This window comes from Jaculus jaculus, chromosome 16 (genome assembly GCF_020740685.1).
Source record: "Jaculus jaculus isolate mJacJac1 chromosome 16, mJacJac1.mat.Y.cur, whole genome shotgun sequence".
NCBI lineage: Eukaryota > Metazoa > Chordata > Mammalia > Rodentia > Dipodidae > Jaculus > Jaculus jaculus.
Window position 1 is genome coordinate 29,753,617 of NC_059117.1, and position 12,479 is coordinate 29,766,095.

A 12,479-nucleotide genomic window follows, 5' to 3' on the forward strand; every position below is an offset into this window, starting at 1 on the left:
ACATAGAGAGAAAGACAGATGGAGGGAGAGAGAGAGAATGGGCGCGCCAGGGCTTCCAGCCACTGCAAACGAACTCCAGACGCGTGCGCCCCCTTGTGCATCTCGCTAACGTGGGACCTGGGGAACCGAGCCTTGAACCGGGGTCCTTAGGCTTCACAGGCAAGCGCTTAACCGCTAAGCCATCTCTCCAGCCCTCATGATAAATTTTTAATAAAAATTCTTGAAAAAAAACACAATGAACAAACCATCAAATTTTATATAAAGACAGGAACTTTCGTTTAAAATTTTTATTTTATTTTTATTAATTAATTAATTGTTGCCATTTGGCTCAAGCTGCACGGGTGACCTGGCAGGAAACTGCTTCACGGCTACATTCTACAAGCTTCAAAGACAGACCTACTTTCTAGAAACCTGAACTTTCTGCTGCTCCTACGCCTCCTCCGTGGACTGCTAGCTGGGTGCCTGGTGTTCGGCCCTCCACGGGGCGGGGGGGAGGGGAGTGGGTGGGGGTCCCTGGTCCAGCTGCCACAGTCGAATCCTTCTGGCATCCCACAGCCCAGGGTCACCCTGTGCAGACGCAGACAATGTTATAGGCTCAGGCACGCAAACGTCACAAATGTCAGGGTTTGGCATCAAATCCTCGCTCGTCCGGATTGGCTTTTAGTCGACGGGAATAACGGAACGCTGTCACGGAACAATGAGCTGGCTAAGCTAAGTGGATTTGCGGAGCCTTTGGCCACCCTCATTTCCCTGATGGCCAGGAACCCGAAGCCCTTGCGGCACACCGACCTCTCCAGCAAGCATAGATCGCTGGAAACGTACCTAAAGAGCAGTCGCAAGGTAAGGAGGTCTCCTTCAGCAGAAATAAGGGCTCTCACTCAATTCTCTGTCCCCTCCCTCTGGCAAGGCAGCAGACAACTGAGCAACAAGCTCACCGTGACCTTGCATGGGTCCCCTCCCTCCTTCGGGCTGACAGAGTTCTCCAGGTCTGCAGACCCATCCCGAACTCTCGGGTGAGATCCATATTCATTCTCCTTGGCAGTTTTCTGGTGGACGCCTTCACCTCTGTGTTCCACCAGGACCAAAAAAATCTCAGCTTGTCTCAAGTAATTTCACCTTCCTTTCTGGTCACCTTTCTCATCACATAAACGCATTGTCGTCCTCATCCCCTGTGACTCTTTCCTCTGCCTCCAGCTGCTGATCAGTTTCTATCATTTATTTATTTATTTTTAATTTATTTTTATTTATTTGAGACACAGAGAAAGAAGCAGATAGACAGACAGACCGACAGACAGAGAAATGGGCATGCTAGGGCTGACAGCCACTGCAAACGAACTCCAGAAGCATGCACCACCTTGTGCATCTGTCTTAGGTAGGTCCTGGGGAATCAAACCTAGATCTGTTGTCTTTGTAGGCAAGCACCTTTACCACTAAGCCATCTCTCCAGGCCACCAGTTTCTCTCACTTCTCTCTACCCAGTCCATGTCCTGTTTATCCACTGCTCATTCCCATTTCCCATCACCCTGAGGCAGTTTCCTTAGCTAGCTCTCCTTGGTTTGGCAGAGGGTGCCTTGTTTCCTGTTTGCAGTTCTGGCGTACACCTTGTGCCTAGAAGCATCTCTGAAGCCATTCTCCAGTTTAAAGACTGTCATATACTCCTGTTATCCTCCAGTGGAGTCCAAAGCCAAATTACTTAATAGTTAATTAAAACCATCCTTTTACAATGACACCAAGGCAAGGCCCCCACAAGAGAAGGAGGAGACATACTTTTGAAAGGACTTCACATGAAGAATTAGTTTTAAAGCATTGATGTGGCTGTCATGAGAAACACAAGGTCTTCAGTGAACTTTCCTACATGGATTTTACCATGTGGTTAATTATTATTTGTATGTATATATGTGTGTAGATCATATAATATTACATTAATTTTAAGTTACAGTTTATATTAAATGTGTGGTTTTCAGTGATAGTTCCCAAAGCTTGTAAAAATTTTATTTGGGCACTGATTAAAAGCATATTTCCAAACCTAAATTTCAAAGTTAGTGCATAACATGACTCCAAAACACCTTTCTTTAAAAAAAAAATTATTTAGTTGAGAGAGAAAGAGGTAGAGAGAGAAAGAGAGAGAGAGAGGAAGAGGAAGAGAATGGGCATACCAGAACCTCTGGCCACTGCAAACAAACTCCAGACACATGTGCCACCTTGTGCATGTGTCTTACATGGGTACTGGAGAATCAAACCTGGGTCCTTAGGCTTTTCAGGCAAGCACCTTAACTGCTAAGCCATCACTACAGCCCCAAAGCATCTTTTTGAACTGATTTCTCTCACAATTGCCTTCCACATGCCTTTCCATGCAGCCTAAGTAGAGTACCACGTGCCTCACGCTGTTTATCTTCTGTGTCCTTACTCCTCTCTTCCACCAATCTCCTCTTGCTTTTCTCCTCTCTCTTTAAGGCTCTGCCTGTTAGCCCTGCCCTGAATTCTCATAGCGCCAGGACAAACAGGAATTTCTTCTTCCACTGTCTTTGCCAGAACACGTTTCCCTTTTCTTACAGCCCTGAACATTGGCCACCTTCTTTTATAGCATTATTGTCCCTTACTCTCTCCTACCCAAAGATTTGCTCATAGATATCAGGCATCTTGCCTAATTCGTTGCTATCTTTGCCAGCCAGTCACAGACTAAATTACACAGCTTGAACTAATCACTCAGTAGTTTATGGTTCAATAATTCGACTGGGAGAACGTATTGGACCTATTATTTTAAACGTGTTCATCTTAAAGAATGTTGTATATAGCCTCCAGAGAAAACAGTATGCAATTTCCTCAAAAAATTAAGCAGGGTTGCTGTAGAATCCAGCAGTTCCACTTCCATATCGTCACTGAAGTGAAGGTCTGGACATATACCAATGTCTATACAGCCACTTTTATAGTAATGATATTGGCATCAGGCAAAAAGTGATTCAATCCAACCGACCACTGACTGATGGGTGGGTAAATATATAGATGCAGTAGACTATTGTTTAGCTTTTTTAAAAAAAAAAAAGAAAGAAAGAAAGCATTCCTAACACATGCTACCACATAAATCTTGAAGTCACCATGCTGAGTGAAATAAGCCATGCACACAAGGAAAATTCTTACATGGCATATCTAGAGAAGCCAAACTCACAGAAGGAGGCAATAGAATGGAACTTTCCAAGAAATGGAGGGAGCGGTGATTGAGGAGAGTTTCAAGAGCAGAGTTTCATCGTTAGGTGACAAGTCCTGGAAATGGTGGTGCCGGTGCCGTGGCAATGCGATTGGGGTTTGTGTAGATACCACAGAACTGTAAGGCGAAAAATGAAGAAATGGCACATGGTATAATTATGTGCATTTTACCACAGTACAAAACTTGCCAGGGAAAGCAGGCTTGTGTTCTTTAGAGGAAGTGACGTATCATCAATGAGGCTCTGGATGGACGGACAGACGGACTGGAGGCTGGGACTGTCCCGTCATGATTCACGGAAACCTGGTACTTCACAGCATGCTTCTGTTTTCCCGACACTCTGATGATCTTATGTTCTACCGGGTGGTCCAAATTTTGGGTTGAATAAAAAAGTCCACCATGGTAAAAAAAAAAAAAAAAAAAAAAGTAGTTATGCCAATGGTAGACATCTTTTTTCTTTTTTTAAAAAATTTTTTATTTATTTATTTGAGAGCGACAGACACAGAGAGAAAGACAGATAGAGGGAGAGAGAGAGAATGGGTGCACCAGGGCTTCCAGCCTCTGCAAACGAACTCCAGACGCGTGCGCCTCCTTGTGCATCTGGCTAACGTGGGATGTGGGGAACCGAGCCTCGAACCGGGGTCCTTGGGCTTCACAGGCAAGCGCTCAACCGCTAAGCCATCTCTCCAGCCCAGTGGTGGACATCTTATGCTGATGCTTTTGATTGCCCCTTTCATCTCTAACATTTTTAAAGTCTTCACAAATTTATTTTGTTGCTAACATTTTGAAAATGGGCATTGATTTCTGATTACCAAAATTTTTTAATATATGTTTAGTAGAAAATATTCAAATATTTCAAAATTCCTTAACTTTGGTACACTCAATGTTAAGTGTATACATTTTATACTACATAAATGCTATTTTTTAAAAATATTTTTATTGGGCTGGAGAGATGGCTTAGCAGTTAAGCACTTGCCTGTGAAGCCTAAGGACATGGGTTCTAGGCTTGATTCCCCAGGACCCACGTTAGCCAGATGCACAAGGGGCCACATGCAGCTGGAGTTCGTTTGCAGTGGCTGGAGGCCCTGGCCTGCCCATTCTCTCCCTCCCTCCCTCCCTCTCTCTCTCTCTCTCTTTTTCTCTCTGTCTGTCGCTCGCAAATAAATAAATAAAAATAAACAAAAAAAATTAATTATTTATTTATTTTCAAGCAGAAAGAGAGAAGAGGGACACAAAGAATGGGCATACCAGGGCCTCCAGGCACAGCAAATGGACTCCAGATGCATAAGCCACTATGTGCATCTGGCTTTCTGTCAGTACTGGGGAATCAAACCCAGATCGTTAGGCTTTCCAGGCAAGTGCCTTAACCACTGAGCAATGTCTCCAGCCCTATAAGTGTTATTTTAAAATAAATCTTACACTAGTTATACTAATAATCACTTTTGCATTTATATTTTTAATCATTATATGTCTAGCTATCCATCTGTATTATGGTTTTCAAGAAAAGCAGAACAATGAGATAGACAAGTATTGAGAAAGTGATTTATTATGAGGGACTGCTCACCAGGTTGTGAAGGACTGGATGTTTCAAAACCTGTTGTCTGCACACTGGAGACCCAAGAAAGCCAGCGCTGGAGTTCCAGTCTACGCACACGGCCTGATGGCTGGGAAGGAGTGCTGCTGTCTGAAGGAAGTTAAAGATAGCCGTTCCAGCTCCAGTAGAGAACTGCACTGGTCCTGTCTCTGCTTTTCTGTTTACTGCTCTCACTGGATTGGGTGGCGTCCACCCACTTGAGGATCAACTTCTTTGTTCAGTCTGATAGCTCAAATGTCAGTCTCTTCTGGAAACACATTTACCAACAGACCCAGAAATAATGTCTGATCAGCTATCAGGGCATCTCTTATTCTGGTCCAGTTAACACATGAAATTAACAAGCATACCATCTCTCTATATTGTTTAACTACTGCATAGCTAATCTGTTGTGAGATCCCATCTTAATCTGTAATATATACATTAATTTTAGCATGTAACCTATGTTCCTTTCATTAGCAAGAAATTTCATATCCCCACAGGTAAGGCATGCTGAAATGAACAATGATCTATATGCATCTTTCTGTGCATGCTTTCCTGTGTGTTTCTGAGGAATGAGTGTATGAAGCTAAAACTATAAATGTAATTTTAGCATATAAAAAAATTTAATTCGACTTTGAATCATCCCAACCACCCAAATGCTCTGCAAAGCTGTGATCAGCTGTGCCTGGTAGAGGCTGAGCATTTACATTGAAGTACCCAAAATGAGATTACCTAAACCTGGCTAAATGAGCGTTCCCAACAATTAGCTTAGATAGCAAGGTAATAAAGTACACTGATGGGAAGATGGAAGCAGGAGGTGGGGGGGGCTGTAAATTCTCCAAGCCCCTAGCGTCAGCTGCCTGACAAGAAATCAAAGAAGCTTGAAACTGCAACTTGGCAACAGCCCCCCATTACTAGTGTATTTACCTTTCTCTCTACTGTATATATTTGTTCAGCCCACTAAATTCCAGTCTTCTGCTGTCCACTACTGAAGAGTGAGTTCGTTCTCAAAAACCTTATAAGTCATTTTCTGACATTACAGTCTTACCACCCACAACAAATCCCCACAGAAATTTGGCCTATGTTTTGATTCTGATAATTACAATGTTTGTGGACTCCAGAAACACAGCAGTTAGACCTTTCGTTCTGGTTGTTGTCTTGTTAGCTCTGCCCTTTCGTGGCAAATTATAGACAGGCTTGAGTTTCCCATATCGTTTTAAGTCAGATCACCTAAAAATGCTTCTTGGTAATTACCAAAGAAAAGCAACACACTTCAATAGATAATGCTAGACTTGTATTTTATAAACAAAACCTATGAGAATAAATGGGAAATACACTGTTTTACTGGGAAAAAATGACATTTATTCAGTTGTTTGAGACTTGTTGAGAATTTACTAGTTTCAAATATGATGTAGTAAACGACAGAAAAACTGTTATGAAAACATTCATTCTATCCTGCTACCCCCACCCCTAATCTGACGCTAGGTGTCTTCTATAAATGCCAAATATTAACTCTTTATACATAAAGAAACATGAAGAAATAATTATTAAAAGACCAAGGTACTCTGTCTTGTAATGAACCAACAACCTAGCTTTGGTGTATATGTACACATATATTTTTTCTTCTCTGGTTAAAAATTATTTACACATCTCTGCCTGTGATTAAGAATAATGAAATTCAACCACAAAGATGGGTAAATAATACATAATTGTAGTGTTGGAATTTATCAATTTAGACTGATTGTCTCCGTATTCACCTTTCTTTTGATCTTCTTGCCGACATATTGTTATTGACTGCAAATGTCTCAGTATTTTTGCTCATTGGAATGTGGTTTGACAGATTAATTATATGTTATCAGGCAGTTGAAGATCAGCTAAAGATATGTGGCTGCAAGAGGGATGCTGACGTCTTTGAGCTGTTCCTTTCTAAAAAGTAAGTGCACCTTGAGGGCGAAATAAGAGTTATCATGTTATAATCTTTTATAGACTCCAATGTTCTTTTCCATTTCCCTGACCTCAAGACTAGGTAGGAAACCAAAATCTAATTACATCACCACTTGTGTGGTTCACTGCTTCTGCTGAGAAGCAAGAGATTGAAATGGATAAAAACAAAGATTACGGGATTGGAGACATGGCTCAGCAGTTATTTTGTTTGTAAAGTCTGCTGGCCTGGGTTCCATTCCCCAGTACCCACGTAAAGCCAGATGCACAAAGTGGTGCATGTGTCTGAAGTTTGTTTGCAACGACAAAAAACAAAAAAAAGGCCCTGGCATGCCACTTCTCTCTTTTTCCCTCTTTCTCTATCCTTGCAAATATATAAATAAAATTATGTTTTGTTTTGTTTTGTTTTTGAAAAAAGGACTGAGCCTGGCTGACTTGGAATACCACCTCTGCCTCCTCTGGCTGGGTGATCATAGGATGTTATGTAATCTCCTTGCCAGGATGGCCACATTTAGCAAATAAACACAGAACATTCAGCAATATCTATATCTTAAAGAAACAGTGAATGTATTTTTTATTGTCATTCTTTCCATGATATTATTTGGAACATTAGATTTTTTTCCTCTGAAATTCAAATATAACTAAAAGTCTTTTTAAAATTTTTGTTTATTTTTATTTATTTATTTGAGAGCAACAGACAGAGAGAGACAATGGGCATGCCAGGGCCACCAGCCACTGCAAACGAACTCCAGATGTGTGCACCCTCTTGTGCACCTGGCTAACGTGGGCCCTGGGAAACGGAACCTCGAACTGGGGTCCTTAGGCTTTACTTAACTGCTAAGCCACCTCTCCAGGCCCTAAATGTCTTTTTTTATTTCTGACACTTTCATACTTGTACATAATATATTTTGATCTTATTCCCCCAAATTGCTCTCCCTTTTTCTCTTCCTTCTGTCACTAAAACTCTTCTTCCTCACTAATCCCCATCTTACTTTCATGGCTTTTTTTTTTTTTTAACCCATGACTTACCTCAGAGTAGCTGCTTAGTCCTGTGTGGGAGGTTATTTACTGATGAATGGGCAACTTCAGTGGCTCCACTACTGAACACCGTGACTCCACCCTTCCCCAACAACTGCTAGCTGCCATTAGCTATGCTAGGGGGAGTGGGGGCTGATAACCCCATGCATGGGGGACATCCATGAGGAAAGACTGACAGGCTCAGTCTTGTGCAGGAAACCACAGGTGCTGTAAGTTCATGAGTGCAACAACCATGTTGTACCCAAAAGAAAGCTTTACATTGCCTTCCTCCCAACCCCACTGCTCTTACTTTCTTTCCTAACCCTCATCCATGAGGCTCCCTATGCCTTGGAGGGGTAGTTTGAATGTCCTGTTTAGGGTCGAACACACAATAGTCACTTATTCTCTGCAAGTTTTGCCAGTTATGCATCTCTGCACTGACCTGTGCCCATTGCAGAAAGAAACTTCTTTGAGGCCGCAAATGGTTCTCATAGATGGGAACAAATAGAGATAGTGAGAAGACAGTTCGACATGCTTGCCTTTAGCATGACCACAGAAATAGGACCACCTGGGGCCTATATTCCCCGTCACAGGCTCTGGGGCAGGTTTATAGCACCAGACATGAATCTCTTGCTGTGTAGCAGCCCTCAAATCCAACCAGGAAGTGGCTGGTTATGCGCATGACCTTCATGCCACTATTCTACCAGCAGGCATATCTTGCCTGGCACATGGGTTGTGGAGCAGACAAGGTCCACAGCTGGGTCGATGTGTTGATGTCTTTTCTCCCCCAGCATCTTGCATAGAACCTTGTGCACAGAAAGCAGGAATGAAGCTTCCACCTCACTTCCAGCTTGCTGTCTTCATGTCCTGCATCCAAAGAGACTTATCGTCTAGTTTTAGGTGCCAACAAAAGCAATAGCAATAACCCATACCATTTTAAGTATGTGCTGTTTTAGGGACCTCTAAATTCCCTGATTTACAACTCTTTGGAAGGTATCTCAACCATGACAATATCTTTTACATTATCTAGCTCTATCCTAATCCCTTGACTAATGATATGATCTTATTCACAGCATTGTTGCGACCATCAAATGAGTCAGTAGAAGCTAGAAGGGACTCTTGTACATAGTCAACACTCAATATCATTGTAACAGTCAATACTATTATTGTCACTTGGAATAATGACCCGTTATTCTCTTATTATAATAATTTCTAGTACACTATAACCTCTGTATTAATTCTGCTAACAAATGGGAAAAACCCCTCCCTCATATGAAAGGAGTATTGTAGCAATTTCAGTCTCTGACATAGAATCTAGGCATATGAGGAAGAGGAAGTGATCAGAAGGATTGGACTCCCTGTCCAACAAGTGACATTCTCTGTAGCCAGTTTGCTTTCTGATAGCAATGACCCTGGTTTAAATGTATGCACCCAAGATTTATGCAATGGAAACTTAATCCTTAATGAAATCATGGTGAGAAGCATGACCATTCAGAATTGATAAGGGCTCTGCTTTTAGTCATGGGTGTGGTGGTTTGATTCAGGTGTCCCCCATAAACTTAGGTGTTCTGAATGCTAGGTTCCCAGCTGATGGATATTTGGGAATTAATGCCTCCTGGAGGGAGTGTATTGTTGGGGGCGGGCTTAAGGGCTTTATAGCCAGTTTCCCCATGCCAGTGTTTGGCACACCCTTCTGTTGCTGTGGTCCACCTTATGTTGGCCAGGGGGTGATGTCCACCCTCTGCTCATGCCATCGTTTTCCCCTGTCATCGTGAAGCTTCCCCTCTAGCCTGTAAGCCAAAATAAACCTCTATTTCCCAGAAGCTACTCTTAGTTGGGTGATTTCTACCAGCAATGTGAACCGGACTGCAACAATGGGCTATTGTGATCATCTCCATAATGTATTCACCACTTCAAGAGTGAGCACCTTATGAAAGAGGAACTTGTGGTTCTCTCTGTCTCTCTCTCACACACACACACATGCACGCACACCTTCCATTATGTGATGGCATAGCCAGAAGTACAGATGTGGGCTCCTTGACCTTGACCTTCCCAGCTTCTAGAATTATAAGGCTCTCTCTCTTTTCTTCTTCCTCCCTCCCTCCCTTCCTCTCATTCCTCTATTCCTTCCATAAATACTATAAATAAAATAGTAAAGATAACTTGACTCAGTAAATGATGTATTGATGTATTGGATTTCATAGGCAATCCTAAGCTAGGCTTGAGATCTCTTGGTGCTCCCATGCAGTGAGCATTCTTATTATTTGTCTTGGGAAGAGTTGAAGGTAACCTGCTACTGCTACTGCTATTGCTATTGCTATTGCTATTGCTATTGCTATTGCTATTGCTATTGCTATTGCTATTGCCCAGTGAGAGTGCACTGTGGTCCAAGGACTCCTTCCAGAAAGATTGCAGATCTACAGTGATAGGGAATGTGTGTGGATTTCCTATTGAAAGTTGCCCATACAAGCTTCAAATGTTTTGTCAGGGAGATGCTCAGAAACTCTAATATATAAAGTGTATGTGTGAAAAGTCTTCAATTTGCAGGGCACGGTGGCGCACGCCTTTAATCCCAGCACTCGGGAGGCAGAGGTAGGAGGATCGCCATGAGTTCAAGGCCACCCTGAGACTCCGTAGTGAATTCCAGGTCATCCTGGGTTAGAGTGAGACCCTACCTCGAACCCCCCCCCTCAAAATAAGTCTTCAATTTGAGTCAGTTGAGAACTCTTTTATTATTTTTAATTTCTTGAAACATTTATTTGAAAATACTCTCTTTATAAAATCTCCTTTTAAAAAACTTTTTAAAAATGTTTTATTTTGGGCTGGAGAGATGGCTTGGCAGTTAAGACACTTGCCTGTGAAGCCTAAGGACCCAGGTTTGATGTCCCAGTACCCTTGTAAGGCAGATACACAAGGTGGTACATGAGTCTGAAGTTTGTTTGCAGTGTCTAGAGGCCCTGGCACACCCATTCTCTCTCTCTCTCTCTCTCTCTCTCTCTCTCCTCTCTATCTTTGTCTGCCTCTCTCTCAAATAAGTAAATATTTTTAATTTTTTTTAATTTTTGTTTATTTATTAGAGAAAGAGAGAGAGAGAGAATGGGTGTGCCAGGGCTTCTAGCCACTCTAGCCTATGAACTTCAGAGGCATGTACCACCATGTGCATCTGGCTTACATGGGTACTGAGAAATCGAACCTGGGTCCTTAGGTTTTGCAGGCAAGAGTCTTAACCACTAAGCAATCTCTCCAACTCCAAATCTCTTTGATAAACTACTTTTACATTATTTGTTAAAAGCCATATGTGTATATATATATATATGTATATATATATATATATATATATATACACATATGGCTTTATATATATATATATATATATATATATATATATATATATATAATTCACTTTAATTTTATTATTGTGTGTAATAAGAATTAGGGGAAAACTGTAAATCCAGAGAGAATGGAGGACAAAATGAATACAAGAAAAAAGAGAGCAGAGCAAGTACTCTTTACAGTAATTCATTCAAGATTGAGGACATTAGACACATTTTATAGTCTAAAATCCATTGATTCTAGCAGGAATCATCAGTTGATGGTAAAGCCATCACATAAGTAATGGTTGGGAGCAAAGCATCGATGTAAAATCCATGTTGGACCCTGAATTACTTTTCACTTATCAAATTTGCGCTTTGGGACTTGGAGAGCTGGCTTAGCCATTTAAGGTGCTTGCTTGAAAAGTCTAAAGGCCCATGTTTGGTTCCCCAGTACCCACATAAAAACAGATGCACAAAGTGGAATGTGCCTATGGAGTTGTACCTGTTCACTCTCTCTCCTCACACCCCCTGCAAATAAATATAATTTTAATTCTTTTTAGTTTTTTTTTTTTTTCAATGAGAGAGAGAGAAAGAGAATGGGCATGCCAAGTCCCCCAGATATTGCAAACAAACTCAAGATGAATGCACCATTTTGTGCATCTGGCTTTATGCGGGTACTGGGAAATTGAACTCTGGTTGGTAAGCATTGCAGGCAAGTGCCTTAACTTGTGAGCTATCTCTCCATCTCTATAAATGCTTTTTAAAAAAAAAAAAAATTTTCACTTTTACAATCAAGACCTACCAGGTACCACCTTAACCAAATAGCAGAACTTGGCACAAACTGACATCGTTTACCTTCTGATGTAATGCAATAATTGAATAATTGAGAAGTAATCTATCTTGAATTTAATCATTAGGAAATGGAGACAAACTAATGAAAGGCATTCTGTAAGATAATTATCTTGGACTCTTCGTAATGGAAATGTTAATGGAACAAAAAGGAATAAAGTAGCTAATCCAAATTTTAAAAGATAAAACATTAGGGTTATGTCAACTGAATGCAATGCATATATGTTGGTGAGATTCAAGATTTAAACAAGCCAGAAAAGAAATGTAGACCTGTGGGTACAGGTCAGTGGTAGAGCTCTTGTCCAGCAGACAGAAGGCCCTAAATTTTATCCCCAGCACTACATAAACCTGGCATGGTGCTGTACCTCTGTAATCCCAGCACTTGGGAGATGGAAGCAGGAATTCAGTAGTTCAAGACCAGGCACAGCTACATAGTCTGAGGCCAGCTTTAGCTATGTGAAATCTTAACTCAAAAAGAGAGGGCCAGGCACTGTGGCACATGCCTTTAATCCCAGTACTCCAGAGGCAGAGGTAGGAGGATCACTGTAAATTTGAGGTCAACCTGAGACTACATACTGAATTC

At 41.5% G+C, this 12,479-nt stretch overlaps 1 protein-coding gene across 1 annotated transcript in view; it reads left to right on the plus strand.

Annotated features, from left to right (window-relative positions):
• The window catches only part of Lrrc72 (leucine rich repeat containing 72), a 57,998-nt gene that overhangs the window by 1,483 nt on the left and 44,036 nt on the right, over positions 1–12,479 (plus strand). Inside the window, exons 2-4 of the mRNA XM_045135641.1 lie at positions 354–624; positions 829–840; positions 6,635–6,708. Coding sequence (XP_044991576.1) covers positions 354–624; positions 829–840; positions 6,635–6,708 — 357 coding nt within the window. The remainder of the gene's footprint in view (positions 1–353; positions 625–828; positions 841–6,634; positions 6,709–12,479) is intronic.